We start from the raw sequence: 22,889 nt of genomic DNA, 5'->3' as shown, positions 1-22,889 counted from the left end.
TGCCCCCTGTAGCCTTCTGTAGCAGCCGCTTTAGAAAGCAGAGTGACGTTATAGTGGATTACTCGGCTCGTCTAGTGAATAGATCGCTGTACCCGCAGAAGCTTATGGCGCTTTACCATACCAGAAATAAACTGGAAGTTGAAAGTTAAGGGTGAGACATGATGGAAGTGAAGTTCTATATCTTACATTATAACCCAAAGCGAAATATTTAACAATTCACATCTTTGCTCAAAGACTCTACTATCCGTTCTTCTCGAAGATCCAAACACTTATCACCAACTTCTTGCTGTGAAGCATCTACCTGCACCTATTTTACAATGACAATCTCAGTCTTCCATATTACTATCGATGGTCCACAAGGCATGGCCTTTAGGTCTTTTCCCAGCACTGACTTGGAGAATGGCGACCCTTCCAAGATTCTTTTGTCCATGATTCGTAACACATGCTGCATGTAAGAGTCATTCCTTTCCAGAACACCCCAAGCGCGGCCTGTCATCTTGAGTGTTGGGTACCTTGTGCGGTTTTCCCATGAATCTAACATGGAGAAATTACCAGTTCGAACAAGCTGTTCTTTACCCTCGATGGCAAAAGCCGTATTGATGACAAAACCACTTTGGCTTACTATATGTCACTGACCTCCGAGGTATGTTATCCCTAATTGTGTTGACACTAGTATGTTACTCGTTATGACAGTCAACTAATCCGTAATGTCGGTAGGGTCAAAAGATTCTAAAGCCTGCTGCTGCCACTGGTGCCCAGCCCGACAATAAAGATGGAACAGGTCATTAAAATCCAATACATCCTCCTTGCTGCACAGTTAAATTCTCTGTCCCGTCCTTCCCACCAGAATAAGCTGTATCTGACTGGCTCCCTCGACTAGGAGACAAGGACAAAGGTGATGCCAAGGATAAGGTAAAAGCTGCCAATGCCGGTGTCAACATCCTCACCCTCAAAGTATCAAACGGGAAGATTGCGTCTTCTCCAATAGACCTCCCCACTAACAACGATGCCTTGAACAAACTCTTGGATGGCATCAGCGAGAACAAACTCACAAAGGGAGATTTGCTGAGCTTCACTGATCGTGAACTTGCCAGTCTTAAGGCTAACTACGCTACCGTTGCCAGTTCGAAGGTTTTTCCAGAGCCTTCAGAAATGACGGAAGAGCAGTGGGATAAAGTGTTTACTAATAACCGAGCTTTACATGGGTATTTCTACGATTTTGAAAAGAATATCATGGTGAAGGCCCGGAAGCGAGGCAAGCCCAGTTTTTGGACTAGAAATGCAATGTGCTGACTCTACTCAACAGCATTCAAACTCAAGGGCGCGGCTCCTGTTGGTATACCTCCAGTCGATGGCGGCAACCAGGATTCCTCAAAGGTAAGCATGAAAATTATTTGAGTTTCACTTGTGCCCAATGGCGATATGACTAACCGTTCGTCCTTAGGATCTCCCTCCCTTCCCACCATTTTACGTTGCCGACGATGCAAATGTAGGTGTGACTGAGATCAGGGATCAGTTCCAACATACTCTTTCCAAGCAAGGGTTTGACTCCCTCGCCGTCAGCGCAAGCATGTAAGTAATACCATCCAACATTCAATATATTCTTCCATCTTGAGCGTGTGTTGATGTATGCTTTAATCATCAGTGGCGGAGGTCTTGCCAGCGTTCCTATCAGCGTTACCTCGTCTTTTGAGAAGGAACATTCTTTCAGCAACCAAACTAAAAGCTCAAAGGATGTGAGCAGTCTGGTCGCTGCATACAATGTGAGTTTGGCTCTACCTCCACAAGAGGCTAAATACAATGTTCAAAAAGGATTTGCTAATACGAAATTGATCAGTTTCCACGAGTGATCGTCGAACTCGATCAGGATTGCCTGGAGCTCACGAAGGAGTGCAGAAGGGATGCCCTAGCAGTCTCAGACACGAAGTCCAAGGACAAATTCTTCCGGGACTATGGTATGAGATCCATATAATTCTATGAGAACATGCGTTTAATTTGCATATTACTAACCAAATTTTTTTGCCGCAGGAACTATCTTTGCTTCACAGTTCACACTGGGTGATTACTTGCACAGTACAAGAAACGTTTCAAGCACTGAAACTTCACAGCTTGATCAAGTTAAGGATCGCACTCGAACTGCTGCTGGATTCAGTATCCAGAGTCCCATGGCAAGTGCCAGTATCAATGTTGCCAAAGTTGATGAAAAGTCCCAAGACGTTGGGTCTGCTTCCTTGCTTCAAGATGTCCGTCTTACTTGGGATGCCCATGGCGGTGATACACTTCTTTGTTCAAAGTGAGTCTCGGCAACACATTCCCGTCTTTGCTTTGCACGCAGGAAAACTCTAGAGCGAAGACTAGCAACCATGTTCGTTTGAAGCGGCTAACACTTCTATATAGCCCCCCGGCTTGGGCAAGCACAGTCAAGAACTACCAGCTGTGGCGTCTCATGAACGTAAGCGACTTGATTTCCTCGATATATATGATTTCGATATAAAGACTAGTGCTGATATTGTCTTATAGCAACGACGCCTCGTTAGGATGGATGGCCTAATTCACGACGTCGACATTATAGCATACAGAAAGCTCGACGATCCCACAGCAGATGACTCATTCAATACGGACGATGTCCGTAAGGCGGTGATCCATGACACTGCTGCGAATGTGAAGGCTAGAGTGAACCTCATGGACGCTTTTACGTCCAGTGGTTCCAACGTCTTGGCGACCAAGATACAGAGGCTGTATGAGGACGGACACTACGAACTCGAAGCTAACATCGATCCTTTCAACAAACTCTTCAAGACGTATTTTCCCACAGAGTTAGATACATTAATTAAACCTGGAACTAGGTGGGGACGTCTTACTATTGACCAGAAAGTCGGGTTTGGAATTTACCTGGCAAGTCTTGGTCAGGTTAAGGTTATCTGAGATTGGAGTTAGCTTCCTTCGTTTGTTATATGGGTAATTGAAGCAATTTATCGCGAAATGCATATTCTTGTTGTCAATTGATGATTTGACGAGCTCGTATTGTCTCTGGTTTGGGGGCAAGGTTGACTTTCTGGTCTTGAACTTGGGTAGTTTATACGATGCCAATTCTCTTTCTCAGCTTCTCTCATTTACAAATGGTAACATTAAAATCCTACCTTAGAATTCAAAGTGAATGTATATTGAAAAAGCAAGATTAGCTCCGTCTTTCCTTTCATTATATATTGAAGTTTATCCATTGTCTTATGTGCCTACCTGCTTTCACCTGTCTACTATGCGCAAACGCCAGCCTTGGCCTCGGCATCTTCCACAACACTACCAACAAGCCATTGCCGGCCTCTGAAGCGGCGAACATTACCCTTGACCCAGTCGTAGATTTCCAAAACATAACCCTCCTTCCTGTATACAGATCCACTCATAATGTCACCACCAACCCGCATAGCTACAGTCGCCCGCGTGTTCTTATCGATATCCTTACACAACATGATATGTGTACCCCTTAAACTTTCTTCTGAGAAGGTATTTCTCTGCCATTCCACTGTCGCAGCAACTCTTGCGACAAGTCCTGGAAGGTCTGGAAAGCTGATTTTGCCAGCAATAGATGTACAAGGCATACCGTGTCTATTCAACAACCACCTCTTCTAACTAACATTGTGCCACTAGATTGTCGCTCTAACTACTGTGCCCCCAGACGGTTCCAGAAAAATAGGTGTCAAGTCAACTTTGTTATCAGCAACTCTATATCCTGGAAGAGGCTCCATCGAGATCTTTATACAGATGGTCAACTCAACCCTGGGCGTGTTTCCACTGTGTGTGAAACTTACGCTTATACAGGCTCTAAGAGGTTAGAAAATGAAGTTAGAATACTCTGTCAGTAAGAAGACGTCTTTATTAACGGGCTATGTCCTGCCGAGCTAATAATAAGCTGAATTTCCAGTGGTTTCTTAATAACTTGACTCTACAGGCGCTATCTAATTTCATGAGTTCATACGGTATACATGAGGGGTTTATCGTCGCAATTGTCACGAAATCGTGGCTTGTCCGCTTGGTCACGAGAGGTAGGCATCATAATTATTGATTGGAGGAAGTAGAATTACGCTGTATAGCTAGCGAAAGCTAGGCTATGATTGGGCTCTTGATTGAAGCCCTGTAGAGCTGAAAGATCCTCCATGACAAGTCATGGCAATATCTGCACGGTCGGAATGGAATCGAGGGTGATAACGGGTCCCTCATTCAAAAGAGATTCGGTTTCCGGTACTGCGGTGGATGAACCCGCACATATCTACGTCATGTCGTAAGATATCGAGGTACGTGAATGCTACATGAGACAACAAAGTTTACCAGAGATAACAGAGACCACCTGGAGTTACACAGCAGCTGCAGTGATGCCCAAAGCTTGGCATGTTGTCAGCAAACAAGGTTCCTGACCAACGACTAGGAGGCCCGAGCCACTCTACAAACAACACAGATGCGGAATAATAAAAGGATCAGATACGAAGACGCCCACAGTCTCAACTGCTCTAACTACACTCTGTTCGTATCTGTATTGACAAAGGTGTATTCCGTAATTATGGTTCGACAATTCAACATCGAATTCGAGGCACAGGGCGACCTTGCGTTCCATCTTCCGAATGAGAGGGACAGAAACGGCAACCCTATCGCACACCGAAAGGCCATCACAGGAACTGACCGTGAGGGCAATGCTAGCCTTATGTCAGTGATCGGTATAATGCCAACTGTGGTACACGGCTTTGCTGACGGGGTACCGTACACCCTGGCAATCTTCGAATGGAAAGCCGAGGCTTTGCGTCAGGGTCTCCGTTTCAAAAGAGTGTCTATCGAGATGGAATTCTCCGCGAAGGGAGACAGAGGCGACGCCGAGCAAGACGCGAAGGAGCTTCGTCAACTAAACTTTTCCGATAACTACTGGGACCCGGAAGTGATGGAGGTTGCGCCGGAAGGTACTCAATTTCACAATTACACAAAACGCAAGGTTGGGGGTAAGAGTAATCTGGAGCTTGGTTTCAGTGCCTCATTCGCCCAATTCTTCAATGCCGGTCCGAAGTGGACGTTCGAGCGGGATACTTCACGCAATATCAGCGACGCCATTCAAGTCACAGGCCAAGGTTTTGTGGTTGGGTCCGACCGTAACCGCTCTAATGCCGTTCGATGGATCATGCTTGAAAACGAGTCTCAACGCTCCGGAGTACCTACCTACCTCCGCACCGCAGTGTTATTGAAACGAATGCCTAATGACAATGGAATTTTTCATGGCACCGTCAGAGTGGAGACCCACGTATCTCTGTATGAAGACTTCAAAGAGAAGATGTACAAATACAAAGGACAGATCAAGACTGATGAACCTGTTATCTTTAACCCTAAGATCCTGGAACAATCTACTTTCGATCCCCACCAGCTCGGTAACGTCGATCTTCAGCGAGAGTTCCGAATCTACTCGCTCAAACCACCTGTTGACGGGGATGATGATGGCGATGAAAAGGGGGAGGAGGAAAATGGTTTGGCTGAAATCAGTGTGTCTATATAAGTTTGTGTGGACGAAAACCTCTTGTTTTATGCCTATGCATCTGGAAGACTGGAGATGGGTACTCTCTATGAGACTTTGCGATTTTAGGTTCTGGGTCGGCAAATTAATCCATTCACTGTCTCTCCTCGGGATTTCTCTTTGTATACTTAAAGTGTTTACTTGCGTTTTAGCTATCGTACTCAACCTCGTCCTTTCACTCTCAAAGCTGATACACAGTAGTCAACCACACCGTCAATGGTAGACGGCTCATCCTTTCCAAGGATTTTTGTAACATTTACCCACTTCGTTCCATCTGACTTGATGTTCTCCATCACAATGCCCATAGCAGATGGATTGGCGATTTGACTGATGTCTTGCGGCTTCTCTGAGTTCTGAAAACACCATAGAAGAAGGGCAGCCAAACCGGCTGCCAACGCAGTGGCAGCGGAGCTTCCACTTTGATCCCCAAGTTGTTTGATGCCCTCACCGGGAAAGAGATAGTGCACCTGCTTCTCGTTGACGAATTCAGACGGCTTTCCAGCCTCTGTCCCTGAACCGACAATCCGTATGGCGTTTGTGTCTGTACAATGAGGAAAGACTTTGTCGTTCTCGCCATAGTCGTTATTGTCTGTAGCCGCACAATACATGATGATATTGTTTTTAGCAGCCTCCTTGATCTGCTCTTCAAGACTTGCTACATCTTCTTCGTTTTGGGCTGATTTGAGTATACTCCAACTCATGGAAATAATGTCGACCTTGTTTTTAATCGCCCACCGGACAGCCTGTTTGTATATCGTGATTAGACTGCTAAACAAATGGAAAGAGTTGGCATTTGGGGTCGTACCTTTGCTGCTTCAGCAGCATTACCATTACTTAGTCGGCCACCACTACTACCGCCTAGTTTGGCCACTAGGAATTGCACTTCGGGGCATACATTTGTAATCATTCTTGCCATCTGAGTGCCATGGCCACCGTCTGAGTGCCACCATGGCATGTCGTCGCTGTCTCCACTTAACGCTGGCCATCCCGGAACTCGGATAGAGGACTCGAGCTGATAAAAGTCAACACCGTCGTCGATGAGTGCAACTTTAATCTTGGTCTTCCCCTTTTGAGGTGAAAATCGCTTTTTCCTGAAGGCTTCTACGCATGCGACCCATCTGTTGATATCCCTAGTCATTGTCAGCTTGTTAAGTCTATTGATATATCCCACTTACGGAACTACTGAATGGCTGTCCTCTGGTGGGATTGTACTGATTCTTGTATCGGAGGCCTTGGTGGAGGCAGGAGGAGGATCTAGAACCTTAGGCGTTATTGTGAAATGAGTAGCAACATTGATCTGATTGCCAACCGCATCGTGTAGATGGACTATGTATACGTCCCCTGGTATGACCGTGGGTTCTTGATAGCAGAAATCATGCTGTGCCACATCATTATTTTGGGTCGTTGATGATATGACAGTTTCACGTTTAGGAGCTATCATCTTGTATTCAGAAGATCGATGTCCATCCTTGTCGGCATGCCCATGGCTCTCAGTGATGTTGATCTTCTCAGATACGGCTGAGGGAATGAGTTGGCGGATCTGCTCCTCAACGCACCCTAGAGTTGATGACAGTGAGGCAAGATGGTCTTGATCAGTTTGAATCTTATCTTCTTGTGATATCTTATCCTTCTTTGCCTTATTGACCCTCCATGTTGGCGCTGGCTTTAAGAGGAAGTCGTCGATGGTTTTCATGTAGTTTTTGGTATTCAAAATGCTGTCAATGCAGAATTGATGTTCCGATACTATGATCAGCTTCTTTCGAATGAGTGATATTCTTAACCGAAGATCTGAAGTAAATAAATCAACCGTCTTTCTGTATTCATCGTCATCTTCCCAGCCCTGGAACTATTAGTCTTGCCGTGACGTGCATTGTCTGGTTGGCCTCCTTCGTAGCCGAGAATGAATCACTCACCCTGTACGCGCAGAGTTTCAGATGTGTAAGCTAGAGCTTGTCAATTTCCAATCCTATCAATGGCAATATAAAGACATGTCTATATCAGACTTCAGAGGACGATGAGTGGTGCCATACCTGGTTTAGGCTACAGATGCCAGTTGTCAATGCCCAGCTTGATAAAACGGCCTTCCGTCCCGATGAATAAAGTGTGAGCTCAGATATGTTAGGACATACAGAGCGTATAACATTAATGCACAGGTCTGGCTCGTTCCAATCGAGATACCTGACATCAAAGCCATTAAGACAAGCTTGAATAGTGTTATCACTGGAAGGCGTCTGCTCATTGTCGTGGATCGTCACCTTAAGAATCCGTTTTATGCCGTGGTTTCGTAGCATGTTGAACATTTTTTTGAGGCTCTCCATATTTCGACTCCAGTGGTCAAAAATTGCTATTCTGTCCTCATTCCCCGATTGTTCTACGTTTGTGCTGAGCACAAGATCAACATGAGATAGGGTTTGAGTGCCCGTGGGAAGAAGTTTCTGGTAGATTTGGTATGCGGTACCAAAGATTGCCCGAACAGGCCGGAAAGGGCAACCGGTACCATACTCATCTATTGAATCAATCGTTTAGCTGCATGTAGACGCATTCGAAACATCATAACCTCCAAGATAGCAAAAAAGACTTACCAGTGTCTTCGCCGAAGAAACACGAACAAGCATCCTTGAAGTCACCGATAGAAAAGTTAGATTCTACAAGAACCGTTTCAATAGATCTTGCAGTATCAATACATGATACCCTGGAACATCCTGTTGCGTTGCCGGCGTACACACGTCCCTGGGTAGTAGTGGAGGCAGGACCGGCCTGGGAAGCTTGGGTAGCCTCATGGTTAAGCCTTTGTTTTGCTGTCGGTCGATAGTGAGTCTCCATTGTCCTGATGTGGTAAAGATAAGGCGATTCGCCCTTGGTGTTCTTCGTTTTCAATGCTTCACCACAGCGACGTATGAGCATTTTGACACTCTCAACAGCAGCAGTGGCGCTTGTATCGATGTCTTCTGCGGCTTTTTTGCATTTCTTACACATTGAATCGCCCTCAGAACATTTAGGTCTTTCAAAAACAACACGACCTTTATCGACTGCGTCGTGTAGAGGAGTATTGCCATCATTATGAGAGGCACCTTGCTGTACGAGTTTGCGCGTTTGTAAAAATGCTTTCCTGTCAGAGATGGTGATAAGTTGCAAGGCAACCGGCCAATCTCTATTTATTGCCAGGTGCAACGCATTCTCGCCTGTCGAATTGGTCATCGAAATAGCCTCCTTGAAAAAGGGGCTGTATTTGCCAGCGCGAATCATACGTTCTGTGATTTTGCGTCCCCTACGGTGCTCAAACATAATGGCTTGATGTAATGGCGTATCATTTCGTTTATCCATCTCTTTTATCAAAGTCTCATCGTGCTCCATAGCGATGTCGACGAGCGTTTCGGCGGCCTCGAAAAATAACCTATCACTTCTATCGTGGGATGACGCGATGTTCACGATCCAGTGCAGGATCGTCTTATTAATGTCTTTGTCGTCTTTAGCGCATTTCTCGAGCATCTTTTTATATCCAGCCATTGAGTGCTTAACTTCTTGTCCATCGTTTAGTTTCTCCTTGACGGCATTCAGTAGGCTTAAACGTATGCTCGACGTGTCCTTGTTGCCTGGGCGACAGTCCTCGTCATCTTCAGAATCGGAATATTCGCCCATTGTTGCCACGAATATAATCCTGACAAATAAAGAAATTTCGATGGAGAAAAAGTTGAAGGAGTATTGTCGAATGATAATTGATTGTTTGACTTTGATCTTGAGGTACGGGAATACGCGACACGTATGAGCAAAGCCTGGAGTCTGTTGAGAGATCAAACCTGTGCGGTTGGGAATATGTGACGTCGGAGTTGTTTCCCGCTAAACCGCCCAGTCAGGCTTACGGTCGGACGGAATGGCCTTCATAAAATACCTCACCTGATGGAACGTCTTGGCGAGGTTCAGCTCATGCGAAAGGAAGTTGAGCACATTACCTGGATGGTTCCATAGCCAATCGTTACGAACATAATATCGGGTGAGTCTGCCGTGTGGCTGCATAATTTCGGGCCTCAAAAATATGCACCTTCACATTCAGTCAGATCATCCATCCCGTCTGAGGGACACGTCACAGTTCTTGGCAGGTATGGATTCGTTTTCTCACTACCAAGTTACTCTTCAGAAATCGCCGATTTTGGATTGACGGTTATAGTGTTCCTGAAACCTTCGAAACTGTTTGTAACATGAATATCAAATTTCTGGAACTAGGCTGAGAGACCAATGCATAGTTACGTTAAACATGGCACGACGCTTTTCCACGACCTATATGCCTTGGGGGACATACGGTTCAGATTCAGACTCTGCAGATGAAACACCTGTGTCTCCCAAAAAGAGTCCATCGAAGCCATTTTTGTCAACAGATCTCGAGTACAAAGATTCAAGGTCTGAGATCGACATCGATGAACTAGCTGACCTTGAACCTGCGAAGCAAGATGATGAGTTCAACCAGGTGCTGTAAGTTGGTGTTTACCCCTCCTCTCCTTTGTTCAATGAACCCTCAGCCTTGTTGACTCCTCAACAGGATATTCTACATAAGCGGCCTCGACGGTAAACATCCAAAAGGAGACTCTCCTACTCCTGAACTTGACAAATTTCCCCAGGCGTTTGTCTTTCGGCCTGCATTCACGGCTGAGACACTTTCCACGGTCGATGGTATCATGAGCTTGTCTACGCAGCTTCTAGAATTCGTTGTGCATAAATTGAAAGAGCCTCAGTCGTCGGACAGCATTGTAAGATCGTTCTCCGTGTTGCCTGAATCGAAACTGACTTGTTCGTCGCAAAAGGACCCTCCAGCTATCATCTTCCTTGCAAGGGATCTCGGCGGGTCAGTTCTGAAGAAGGTGAGGTGATCGTGTCGTTGGGTTATGACCTAGAATTAATGTTTTATCGTCTAGACATTGATAAAAGCCTCTCGCGAAGATAACTTTGGTCACATCGTTGAGCGTACCACCAATATAGTAAGTGATGAAACGATGCCATGGTCGTCACTCAGAACAAAGACAAACATGAGGTGACTCCGACCCCTACTGATCTATTGGTTTATTGTAGTTCTTCTTTGGAACACCGCATCGGGCCTCGTCTGAACATCCATGGGAGCAAACTATGAGTGATCTAATCTTTCATTGCCCAAAGTCGACATGCTCTGCAGATTCCCTCGCGGTGGCACGTTCACTTGTCAAGATCCATGAAGATCTCGCAACAGAATTTGATTTGCTCTGTTCCCGATCCAGGCTAGGAATAACGAATTACTACCAGAAATCACATAAAGATCTGGCCCCGGCCGTAGTAAGTAGCCCACACACTTGAGATCAAACACAAAAAGCCTGGAGAAGACTGACAGTATTGCTAGCTCCTCCCACGAGCTGTTGCAACGCTAGGGTACGACAATGAGTACCAAATTGGTTGTTATGAGAGGCACGAGATGCTTGCCAACCTATCACGGCCAGATGTGGAGACGCATCTCCTCTCTGTACTCAGCATCCTCAAAGCCCGTACGTATGATAATCAACAACTTTCATACATCGATCATAGTAACTAACACTGTGGCAAATGCAGGGATTAAAAGCGAATATAAATCCAGGCTTAATTTATTATCACGACACGATTATCTCGTTTCAACTTTCAGTCGCTCTACTGTCATTTACGGCGATCTTTATGAGGAACTCTTCAGAAGTGAGACAATGATACAGTTCCTACAGAGATATCAGTCAGTACCTGGATCCACTACAATGGTCACGGACAGTACGGAGCCCACTTCGGGTACGGCTGAAGATTCTCAAACTGGAATTCCTACAAGAAGTCTTCAGTCAATTGGCTACTCTATACAGATTCTGGAACTCCACGGCCTCGATTTCGAATCAGCCAATTTTAAGAAATCGTTACTGGGAACAATCCTTGAACAGAATACCCAATATCCAAACCTGGTTGATTTCATAACCGTGGCTTGCGACATTTCAAAGCGAGCTCCCTTGACAAAGGTAGATCTCCTTGTCTCTATTGCTCGTCAGCATCTCATACTACATCCCGAGATTTCTCTTCCCACAGACGGCCTGTTCAATGAGCTCGAAGCTGCTCTCGGGACAGACAATTCGATCTGGAAAGAGGCTGCAATATGGAGCCTTGTCCAGACTCTACTTGGATGCCCTGAGTCGCGAAGGACCTTTGTCATAATATTGGTTCCATCGGATGAGAAAATTTCCAAAGTATTCACCGACCTCGTGTCGGATATTCTATCTTGGACATCCCATGTTGAGATCAGCTGCAAGGTGCTCGTGGTTCAAGGGCCGAACGCAAATCTGGAGCAGGAGGTCATCAATACACGAGCAGGGAGTAGTGGCATTCTCTTCAAACCGAATCTGGATTGTCTAGACAAAGTTGTTCAAAGGATGAGCCAAGCTATCTTTCAATGTCCCCATCTTTCTCTGTTACAGCCGCATGCCATTGAACTATTTGAGAATGTTCGTCTATTATCGATTGAACAGTGCAGCTCAATACTACAAAGCCGGCCTCTTTCTTCTACTATGTGGTCAGATTCCACAGAGGTATCTAATGCCGATCAAATTCTCATCGATCTCATCTTTGATCAAGTTCCGCAACCAGCAAGATCATGGTTCCAAACCGGACTGATGTGGGTTGTATATGCGGTTAGACCATTGGCTCACTCTGAATTGGTATTTCTTTTGCATCTGGACTATGATGATGACACCATTTCCAAAACCCATTTTCAAGATTTTCTAAGACTAGCCATTGGCATCGTTGAAGATGATGGGTTTTCCCTTCGCCTTTCCAACTTCGGGACCCGAAAACTCCTCTATGAAAGGCTGGCTGGTCATGGAAAGAAACCTGGTTTTAGCCCTCAAGCGAACAACATAGCTGCGACTGAAGAGTCAGGTTATTCGGATGAATGGTACCACTCAGACGTTCACCCTGACTTACTTGTTGCTCAAAAGTGCATGGAAGTCCTACACCAATACTATATCATAAGTTCCACGTCACAATCAGATGTCACAGCGTCAGGGAATAGTCAAGACAGCCCCTCTACCGATAGCATGAACTCTGAGATGAGAGTACGTGACATGGATATGTCACCATTCCTTTCATACTCAACAGAGAATCTTCTTGCTCATATTCGATTATGGTGCGAAGAGCATCATGATGGTTCGAATTCACAAGAGGCGCTTGAAAGTCTGTACACTGTCGTGGAGGTCCTTAATGATCATCAGTTCGTCAACTGGTTCATACAGAGACGGAGGTCTGTCAAATGTGACGGCGGTTTATCCTCCGAGCCTTTCGATGTCCCAAACCTAGTCGACTTGCTTGACCTGAGTCTTAAGAATGTTCAAGATATTATGCGAATCATCAAGATCCTGCAGTGTCTCTATAATCTGAATGCGAACACTTCTCGAAGCAATATCTTCTATTTGGTCATTGTCCTAGCCCAGCTCGGAGATACCAAAGGGCTATCAAAGTTCCACGATTCCACTTTTGGATCTGAGACCTTGAGAAACGTCTTCCAGACCGGTGCCGACACTACCTTGTGCTATCTCAGCGACAGGTTTCCAGGTTTTGTCCGTGATAATCTACAAGACATTATTCGAAGGTCTCTTGTTCTTGGAAACAGGCAACTTCTTCAGCAACTTGTTAGCGAATACGAAGTTTCTCCACCGGTCGATGTTTCCAGCTCGGAGTTTCTTCACAGCATCGCACAAATTGGAAGAAATATTCTACCCGAGGATATCTGGAATAGATTCCGATCATTATATAACACTATGTCGAATGAAAGCGTCACTACTATCTTCCATCTTGCGGTCCGTTTAGGATATATCGATACTGTCGGCCTTGTCACCTCCGAAACCCTGAACAAGCCTGGCCTATCGGGAGATACGCTGTTGCATGTCGCAATGGAATATGGAGACTATGCCATTGCCGCGAAGCTACTACTTTCCGGGGCTGATCTATCTCCAGTGGGCCGATGTTCTAGAACACCTCTACATATAGCTTGCGCAAATGGCTTTTCAGATCTTGTCAACCTTCTTCTTCGTTCCAAATCTTCCCACCTTCGTATCAGCGCCTTTGATGAAGATGGCAATACACCATTGCATCTTGCTCTTTCATCCCATCATTCGGATGCAGCAGAAAGGATCTTAAGCAGTTCGCCGTCAATAGTGACTCCAGGAGAACGCCATAATCTTGGTGTTAATTGTCGCAACTCAGATGGATATACTCCGCTCATTCTTGCTATCGAACAGGGCAACATCCATATGGTCAATAGCCTCCTTATCTACGGGGCGGACTATCGCATCCATGACAATAAATCACGATATCCGGTCCATTTCTCAGCTGCCCTGGACGATCCTGCTATTCTGATCCGTCTGCTCGAAGAAAGTGACATACAAGTTGAACGTTATCTTGACGAGGAACGTAATACCGCCTTTCACGTGTCAACTTCTCGAGGGCACTTCAGTATGTCGAAGATGTTGCTATCTAAGAATGCTGATCGCAATCTCCTAAACGTCTACGACCGGAGCCCGTTCTCCCTCGCGTGTGCCAGAGGACTTATAAGTAATATCAAGCCAATGGTTCATGCTTGTAACCCCCGAAGCCTTGCAAACGGACTGGTAGAGGCAGTTTTAGCTGGGTATCACGATGTAGCTCAGCTCCTCTTGACTAGTGGGGCTGATGTGAATTCGATTGAAAGCAAAACCGAGTTATCTGTGCTGCATCTTGCAGTCATCAGCTCTGACGTATTGATGGTTCAGATCCTTCTACTAAGGCGAGCCAAACTTGACATTATCGACTCGAACGGGCATACGCCGTTACACATTGCGGCCCGTGACCAAGCTGTTGAATGTCTAGAGCTTTTGGTCAATGCTGGTGCTGGCCTTGATGTAATTGATCCAGGCGGAGCCACAGCTTTGTCCATAGCTATAGAACATAAACATGAGCGTTGTGTCGATGTCCTCCTCAATCCACAGGCAGAAATCGATGCTGAAAAGTTGATCAAGTTGTTAGAGGTTGCCATGATCGAGTACAAAGCTGATGTTGTTTACAAAATGTTGACTCGCTTTTCAGACAGTGAGTGGGTCATTTCGGACAACCTCCTTTTGTCTCTCCTGAAAGACGGCATTGAGGTTCAAGACAAGCTTAAGATCCTTTTTGACAGGGGTCTAGCTCATGACCATAAGATCGGCGATGGGGGGACCATGCTACACTATGCTGCCTTGTGGGGCCAGCCCCATCTTGTTGATTTTCTCATCGAATGCAAAGCAGACCTCAATGTTGTGCACAAACAATGGGGTACTCCGCTTCAAATTGCCTCGGAGAATGGGCACTCTAACGCATTGAGGATTGTGAAGGCTCTATTGCAAGCTAATGCAATAGCAAATATTGGGGCTGGATTTTGGGGCGCTCCTCTGCACGCCGCTGCAGGTATGCCCCGTTCGAATGAATACATCTATGTCGCCGTGGCTGTTGCTATAATGGATAAATATCCAGAAACCCTACATCACATAGCCGGTACTTGGCCGACCGTACTACAAGCTGCTATTGCTAATGGGACTACGGGAATGATCGATCTTATACTTTCAAGGAAGCCGAGGTTCGATGTGGTCGCGGGAACCTGGGGAACACCACTACATCTTGCAGTCAAACGGGGTTATTATATCGAAACATTTTTCCTTCTCCACGACGGTGATAAATCGCAACTTGCCACCAGAGACCACGAGGGCAGACTCCCACATCACTTGGCATGTCAGAAGGGCAGATCATATGAACGCATCGGAAGTCTTCTGAAAAGGATGTTCAAGAGGGCGGGCTATTCCTTCGATCCATTAACCGTGGACCGTCAACAACGCCATATGTTCCATTTCTATGCTGCACATGGCAATCATTCGATGTTGGAAGATCTAATCTCTGAGAGTCCTGATGCTATCGATGCCTGCGATATAGACGGTTGGACGCCGCTCCATTGGGCCTGCCGCCAAGGAGATCCTGAAACAATCAAGCTGCTTATAGACAATCATGCAAATCAAAGAGCTTTGACCAAGCAAGGTTATCTCCCCCTCGACGTCGCCAAACATCACGGGTTGGATTTGGATCAGAATCCGAAACTACTAGACCACTTCGAGCCTGACGATATTGACAATGCGAGTTCTATTTCCCGAGAAATGTTCCTACGACCAGTCAAGGAATTCATTAATTTCAGCTGCGACTCCTTTCTATGCGTAAGTCTAGAATCATCCACTGAGACTGTTTCAAGTTCTAATTGAAGCTTGTGGATAGCCTATTTATGGAACACGTCATCATTGCAACCAATGCTATGATTTCGATATGTGTTTTAAGTGTGTTCGTCATTTCAAAGAATTCCACTACGAAGGTCATACTTATCAATCGATTGAGCAATCGGGTAAGGAGTAGTGTTTGACAACGAACAAGAGGACAGTCAGGCGTGTTTGGGTTGTGAATATTGGTTCTTAAAGTATTATCTAGACGACTTCATTTCCTAAAGTTCAATTATCAAGCCACTCATTCGACATTATCACAATCTCAAATACTCAAGGGTCAGTTATTACTTTAGTGTTTGTTCTTCTTTGTATTTTCTTTACAACAAATTTACATTCTCTTGACCTATTTCTCAATTTCCTCTGGTTTTCGATCAAGGTTAATTTGTCCGCGCAGACCAAATTGATAACAAATCTTCGTATTTAACACAAACGCTTTTGCATGCAGTGACAATTTCCCTGCCTGCTACTCGCATCATCAATCTTTGACGGTTGAATGTGGGCGTTCTTGCCGCTCCTTGCCATTCAATGCCTCAATTTTAATGACATGAGGACCTGCTAAATAGAGCACTGATACTTGTGGGGTCTAGCGTAGCCTCCAAGACAACGTTACGATCGGATACAATGTGAGGGGAAACGTTGCCATCTCCGTAAAAAAGCGCCGATTACAGGGTAACTGCCATGGCAAATAAACGCCGCCTTACACACAGTTCAAAGAATCAAGAATTATCTGGTACATTATACAATTAGACCAGGATAATTATTCCGTATCTCTATCCAATAACTTAAACGGCCAGTTCCGATGATACCACGGGACAGAATACTACAAGTCTGTTTAAAACGAGGGTCCGAGATCGGCGACAGACGATAAAGTTAACCATGAGGGACTTTCCGTTGCATCCCTCCCTCAGCTTTTTATAGGCAGAATATGCTTTTCTTAGAATAATCAAGCACCTTGTATATTCTAGATGATGGAACATTCGGTCCTTCCGCTTAGAGATAAACGGCGAAGACCGATAGTAAATCAATGAGCTTCAAGATGTATTGTTGTGACGAGTTATAGCAACGGAGTTCTGATCTATAAATGCAGAGCGATATCCATCATCAGACAATTTACTCAATCCCATCATCACATTACTCAAACACATCCTGACAATAACATACCACCAAGACTTGAACAAGTATTTCCTTCACATTACCATCAACTACTCAAATCTCCAACATGCTCTTCACAAACGCCATCGTCGCTCTCGCTCTCAGTGTTTCTATCAACGCCATGCCCCAGCCGTACCCAAACAAATGCGGCGACCAAGTTTGCCCTGCTGACAAGCCAAAATGCTGCGAAGTCATTGTCAATGGAGTTGCCGAACTTGGTTGTTTCCAGGAATGTCCTGCTCCAACTTCAGCTAAAGCAATTTTGGGACGACGCGAAGAACCAGTGGCTGCCGTTGCGGCATCCCCTCCTATTGCTACCTTTGGCCCCAAGTGTGGAGACTCTTTCTTCTGTCCCGTCGGAAAAGTCTGCTGCCCTGATGCGCTTTACACATGCGCCGACCCTGACAAGGTCAGCGAGCAGTGTCCCAAGTAAGTAAAGATAGTCATAACTCTTCACACTCCGGACTAATGATATAGTAGAGTCCCCTCCGCATAGTTCTCGACATGTCTTTGGAAGAGTTGGATATTATGTCATTCGTTTATCAGGCTTAACTTATGAGGCGGTATAGAAGTATTGTCACAACTGTTGGTAGATGTCCTTTTTATATCTTGTCATTCTCTACATTGTGGTTCTGTTTGTTCTATAGATTTACTTTCTTTAAACAATATCATATTTATTGCCCAAGCGCCCCCAATATCTACAATGAGTTACCAAAGCGATAATCCTCTTACCACGAGGGTAGGCTGATTGGCTCAGAAGCAAGAGGGCAGGTATAAGGCAAATTCAGAGGCCAGATAATAAAACGTCACGCAGCATGATATGAACAAGATTAACCTGTAGTGGGAACTCTCGACGCAATTGGGCAAAATTATAAATTTTTGAAGAAGCGCTCTAGGCGGAACAGAGTGGTCTCTGTCTATGAAGTTTAAAACCAATCAGTCCTGGCATGTCCGTGTCTCGCAAAACTGCCAGATGCAATTTCAAGACCTCTAACCTTTCACAGCCGCGACGCCATGCAAGAAACTCAAGACCGGTCTGGCTTTGATCCATCGAAGGGGTACTTGAGAACACTGATGCTGTTAGAATAATCTGACAGATCAGGGTTCAGTTGTGCCTGGAATTGAAATGTTAGCGTTGTAAAGAAACAGAAATACCAATGTACATACCAGATCAATTGGACAAGTAGCATTCTTTGCGCCGTGAGTAACAACCTCAGCCTTGCCACCCTCCTTGTTGACCTTGATCAAGACTTGCTGGGAACTAGCTTGCGAAGGATCGCCCACATTATAGTTGAAAGGCTCAATGAGCATGGCTGAGTGCGCGGTCGAGAAGACGGTGTTGGGAAGATCACCTGTGTGAGGCATGTGATGCATTCCCAGATTGAACCAAACAACACTGCAACAGAAATTTCAGTCAGTAACGTTCTATATCAGCAGGAACAACGAAATACTTACATGTCCTCTTGGTCAAGCGACTCGCCGTCGAAATACTTGTTAAAGTCAACCTGGGGATCCGCGGGAGTCAGCGAATTGAAGGCTCCGACAGCATACAACTCGTTATCTTTTTGTCGAGTGACATAAAGATGATGGGTTGCATGGTGAGCAGCGTTCTGTGTAACCGACGAGTCTTCGACGGTGAGATAAGCCACACCAGTAGCTATGAATGTCAGCCGCGATATCGCATTTTTTCGCATGTTCAGATGACACTAACCTGGTGCAATCCTCCAACCGGGGTTTTCTCCGTAGGCATTTTTCGCGTCTTTGTTGACCACAGCATACATTGAGCCACCATTGGGAGTCCAGTTGATCTTGCCATCATCTTCATTCTCGATGAAGCTCTTGACTGCCTTCATAGTGTTGCGTGTCATATCAGACCACTTATATCTATAGAACAATTAGCAGGTTTAAAAAACCGTTTATGAATAGAATACTCACTTCTCAGTCGTAGGTTCAATGGCAATCTTTTGCAAAGAGTTCTTCTCCCCCAAGATGTCGAAATCGGCTTTGAATGTGATGACGTGATCATGGAGAGATCCAGAAAGACTGTCGTGGATCTTGAAACCGTAGTCTTCGTTCTGAGCGTAGAATGCCGACGAGATATAGCCCGATGCTCTGACAGATACTTCGATTGAACCGTCAAGGTGGAACGAATAGGTCATCATGTAGTCGTAGTTTCCGATTGTGTAGATAGCTCGGACATTGAAAGCGATATTCTTTGTCACGGTGGTGTGTCCGGCCCAGGAGTGTCGCTGGATAGGGTAACCCTTGTCGATCTCGAACATGCCTGGACAATTCATTAGCATAAAAGCTTACTTGATGCAAGGGCATAACGTACAGAGGCCGTCCTTCTGAGTGAATGTTTTCTCGCCTGTGGTCTCAGTGACATTGACGTAGTGCGAATAGGCTGGGCAGTCGTAACCTGATACATGTTAGTTTCACACGAGTCGTTCCAGCCAAGACAAAACATACCCTTGACGAGGGAGATCATTGCGGGGGCGAATCCAGACATGCTGTCAAAATAACTGGGATCAAGGTTAGGTAACCAATAGTATGAGTCAACTGCACCTCACTTACCAGATTCCAGATTGTACGGGATCAATGCCTCTGTGTACAGTATTAACGGGATGATCATATGAGACAATGGTGTGTTCAAAACTTACGCATAATGCGCGATGGCTTCATCCATTCCGAGCTATAAAGATTAGTCAAAGCCATACTCACTTTATGTGACACACATACCTCGTAGAGAATCCTCTTGCCCTTGTATCTAACATCATAAAGCCGAAGCCCATTGTCTCGGGTGATGCTGGTGTAGAAAGAAAAGTCCACTAACGAGTTGATCAGCAGGGTTATAAAATCCAATAAAACTGAAAAGTACTCACTCCAGGTCACATAACTCTCATCCTCATCAACAGAGAATCTCGACTTGCCAGATTGAACAGATGCTGGGGGAACTTCGTCGTCCAGAGGGAGATCATCACCCTGTTTGGTAGTGTGGGCCCAAGGCTCGTCCAGATTCATTCCCAGGGCCTTAAAGCCGGGTTCGTCCATAGCTGCGCGGAGACCATCGAGATCTTTGTAGAATTCATTGTTGTATACCCACCCAGTCACCTTCCACTTACTAGGATCACGACCTGTGATGTCCGTCCTCAAGAACAGGCCCAGTGGGAGTAGTGAAATAGTGTCGTAGATGCTGGTGACAGGCGCGTTGAAACCTTGCCACATGATGACCCTTCCTTCAGTAACATTGAGAGGGGCCGCAAAAGCTAATGGGATCTGGAGTCCATCATCGACCGTCTTCACTCCGTTAGCTAAAAAGGCAAAAATTCAAAATCATAGAACTCACCAGGTTCCAAAGACGCTTGGTCACGTCCTCTGCCTCCTTCATAATCTTAAGATTGAAATCGGCATACTCCTGCGTATCAGGGTTGGCAACTGCAATCTTACCGTCACCAGCCTTTGTGTTTGCAAAAGTGTAAGGCGCGACAACTGATGAATTAGTGATCGGCAGCGGTCCAACCTTGAATTCCTGGAGATAGGCTTCCTCGGGTGCACCAAACATGACTGCAGCGAGGGCGTATCGTGTTGGGGCACCGTTGCTATCTGACAGGAATGGAAGGACATCGCTCTTGTTAGGCATCATGAGTTCAATAGACATACTGTAATCCTAGCGTCAGTGTTAAAAATCGTAGTTTATACTGAAAAACTGACATCTTGTTGTCTCGGCTGCAATCGTGTTAGAAACTCCAAGTACTTTCGTTCAGAATTAAATACGTACCTGGTAGCCTTGTCTGCAACGGTCAGGTTGAAACCTGTTGCATTGCTATGCAGAAGAGCAAGCACATCGGCAGTCTCCTTTTTGGTCAGAGAACCCCAAAAGTTCTTGTGAGGAGCTTTCGTCGTCGGCTGGGCTGAGGAACAAACAGGTTCCTGATCCAGCTGTCGGCCTTTCAGCTTCTCAGCAGGAAAAGCCCTGGCTAGGACCAGATGAACCAGAGAGGCCGGGACCAAAAGATTCGAGAGACGCATGGCGATTCTTGTCGTTTCTCAAATTGGAAAATTGAAACTTGTCTTGCGAGCAGATGAGAACCAAGCCAGTAAGGAATGATTCTGTGACTCTGTTCGTGGCAAACTTCGAATTCGTCGTCAAGGACTGCGATTTATATATCAAGACAAGAGTCGGAATTGGTGTATGTAGCTGAACAATCGGTTCCGAGAACACATTCCGAATCATGTCCTAAATCAGTCCACCATGCAGCCATGACATGACATGACTTGGCTCATGGAGTCGTCGAGAACAGTATCTTGGCAAGATCCATCCATAGACGCTGTCAAGGGCAAGGAAAACGCCCATGTCGATATCACAAAGATAAGTTCCATTCTGCCAAGATAAGCAAAAGATATTTGCCCCTCTTATCTCCGCAAAGATACAACTTGAATTAGTAAAAAATACTCTACCGAGTGTTGTGGCTTGCATATCGGATGTTGGGGGTTGCATACCGGTAGTTCGCAGATAAGAACCAGGAAAAGATGAATATGCATAACCGACGTTTTATATCGTGCATGATGCATGTCTTACTAGTCTTATCTCGATATAGAGTTCAATAGATGTAGCAGTCGCATCGAGACCTAATTGTTCTATCGTAAAGAAGACTAGGATTTCGATCCTGGGATTGGCTGGTCGAGTCAGTAGCTGGGTTGGGGTTGCATTAGGCTTTTGCGGGTCCGGGGCAGCGGACTGTCCGCAACACCGAGGATTGAAACTTTTAGACTGAGTTCATGCTAACTTTATGTAGGACAAAGAGGTATTTGATTGATAATGGGAACCTAAAATTAGGATTTACCTTCCTAATGGCGAATAGCTTTACCACTTGCAGTAGTATTTTGAGGTTCCATGCATACTACTATGTATCTAGGATTGATTCTCTACAGCTGGTCATGTGCGTGTTTTGAAACCTTTGGTGGACATTCAACTGCCCTGTAAATATCCAACTAACATGCATGAATATCGATGAACACAGTACGTGCAACCATGTTACATTGCAGAGATAATTGTTCTATTATCGAGTAGGAAAATGCATTGTCTAATTCGATTCCATTGTTTCCATGCTTGAATCGAACCACTTGGCAGGTTCTAATGCATATTCGCTTAGGTATGTGCGGTAGATGCGGTAATATTCCGCAATCCTAGTTCATACTATGATATGATAGCCAAGAAAGTGTATGTACTTTTACTTGCAAAGACAGAACGTACTATGTTGGTTAGTATCACAATAAGAGACTTCTCTCCCAGTTCCCAGGCTCAATGTAGGCAATCTCTGTTAAGATCAAACTGTAGTGGTGTGGTAGGAGGGATGATTCTTCTATTTTCCTCGGGACGGTGTTAAATCATCCAAGCTTGAGGCCCACCAGTGTGGTTGTGTGAATAAATAACACCTGCATGGCCACGCGATGTTTGTCTGTGCGGTCACGTTTTATCCCTGACGATTTGTTGCTGGTGTAACCCCGTTGGCTAGTATAGGGTGAATCGAGTATTTACCTGATATGTTCTTCCACAGGACTTATCCACTAGGAATAATTAGTATTCATTTAAACTCTGATTAGATTATGCCAGAAGTAGTTCACTATAACATTTTACCATTTATGCAATTTATTATATTGACAAATTAACAAAAGTGTTGAATCAACAACCACGATTTTGAACGCGGCTGTTTATCTGCCGACGATACTTTTTTACCTACACTCTGTTATGGGAATTCGATCTGCAATACAACCGCGTTACATCGGCAGTGAGAGGTGGAGGTTCCCGACGGCTTTTTCAATAAAGTTCCGATGTCCTTGTTCAACTTTCGAAAAGAAGTCTTTCTTGGCACCAGTTCTTACGATACCCGCCCTTC

General features: G+C 45.3%; 7 protein-coding genes across 7 annotated transcripts; 4 read left to right on the top strand and 3 right to left on the bottom strand.

Moving 5' to 3' along the window:
* Positions 1-317: 317 nt before the first annotated feature.
* On the top strand, positions 318-2,925 carry FPOAC1_003769 (uncharacterized protein; the record flags this gene model as incomplete). Its single annotated transcript, XM_044848324.1, has 11 exons — positions 318-451; positions 556-643; positions 718-781; positions 881-1,264; positions 1,307-1,377; positions 1,445-1,572; positions 1,646-1,763; positions 1,838-1,955; positions 2,029-2,293; positions 2,398-2,452; positions 2,521-2,925. The coding sequence occupies 11 exons, from the start codon at positions 318-320 to the stop codon at positions 2,923-2,925; spliced, it is 1,830 nt and encodes a 609-aa protein (XP_044714240.1).
* Positions 2,926-3,254: 329 nt separating this feature from the next.
* On the bottom strand, positions 3,255-3,596 carry FPOAC1_003768 (uncharacterized protein; the record flags this gene model as incomplete). The annotated part of the gene is made up of 1 exon (XM_044848323.1): positions 3,255-3,596. The coding sequence occupies one exon, from the start codon at positions 3,594-3,596 to the stop codon at positions 3,255-3,257; it is 342 nt and encodes a 113-aa protein (XP_044714239.1).
* An 854-nt stretch (positions 3,597-4,450) lies between these two features.
* FPOAC1_003767 (uncharacterized protein) lies at positions 4,451-5,527 on the top strand (the record flags this gene model as incomplete). The annotated part of the gene is made up of 1 exon (XM_044848322.1): positions 4,451-5,527. One exon carries the CDS (start codon positions 4,451-4,453, stop codon positions 5,525-5,527), a length of 1,077 nt encoding a protein of 358 aa, XP_044714238.1.
* Positions 5,528-5,706: 179 nt separating this feature from the next.
* FPOAC1_003766 (uncharacterized protein) lies at positions 5,707-9,184 on the bottom strand (the record flags this gene model as incomplete). Its single annotated transcript, XM_044848321.1, has 5 exons — positions 5,707-6,288; positions 6,351-6,675; positions 6,721-7,385; positions 7,675-8,051; positions 8,128-9,184. The coding sequence occupies 5 exons, from the start codon at positions 9,182-9,184 to the stop codon at positions 5,707-5,709; spliced, it is 3,006 nt and encodes a 1,001-aa protein (XP_044714237.1).
* A 613-nt stretch (positions 9,185-9,797) lies between these two features.
* On the top strand, positions 9,798-15,821 carry FPOAC1_003765 (uncharacterized protein; the record flags this gene model as incomplete). Its single annotated transcript, XM_044848320.1, has 8 exons — positions 9,798-10,012; positions 10,080-10,287; positions 10,342-10,398; positions 10,453-10,515; positions 10,607-10,843; positions 10,908-11,049; positions 11,114-15,780; positions 15,816-15,821. 8 exons carry the CDS (start codon positions 9,798-9,800, stop codon positions 15,819-15,821), a joined length of 5,595 nt encoding a protein of 1,864 aa, XP_044714236.1.
* A 1,238-nt stretch (positions 15,822-17,059) lies between these two features.
* FPOAC1_003764 (uncharacterized protein) lies at positions 17,060-17,488 on the top strand (the record flags this gene model as incomplete). Its single annotated transcript, XM_044848319.1, has 2 exons — positions 17,060-17,421; positions 17,473-17,488. The coding sequence occupies 2 exons, from the start codon at positions 17,060-17,062 to the stop codon at positions 17,486-17,488; spliced, it is 378 nt and encodes a 125-aa protein (XP_044714235.1).
* A 529-nt stretch (positions 17,489-18,017) lies between these two features.
* Positions 18,018-21,021, bottom strand: FPOAC1_003763 (uncharacterized protein; the record flags this gene model as incomplete). Its single annotated transcript, XM_044848318.1, has 14 exons — positions 18,018-18,107; positions 18,160-18,388; positions 18,448-18,649; positions 18,704-18,876; positions 18,928-19,276; positions 19,328-19,411; positions 19,462-19,514; positions 19,567-19,596; positions 19,653-19,684; positions 19,732-19,820; positions 19,875-20,289; positions 20,339-20,651; positions 20,704-20,718; positions 20,771-21,021. The coding sequence occupies 14 exons, from the start codon at positions 21,019-21,021 to the stop codon at positions 18,018-18,020; spliced, it is 2,325 nt and encodes a 774-aa protein (XP_044714234.1).
* Between the last annotated feature and the right edge of the window lie 1,868 nt (positions 21,022-22,889).

This window comes from Fusarium poae, chromosome 1 (genome assembly GCF_019609905.1).
Source record: "Fusarium poae strain DAOMC 252244 chromosome 1, whole genome shotgun sequence".
Classification (NCBI taxonomy): domain Eukaryota; kingdom Fungi; phylum Ascomycota; class Sordariomycetes; order Hypocreales; family Nectriaceae; genus Fusarium; species Fusarium poae.
Note: the sequence above shows the minus strand (reverse complement) of the source record. Positions and strands in the feature narration are given on the sequence as shown.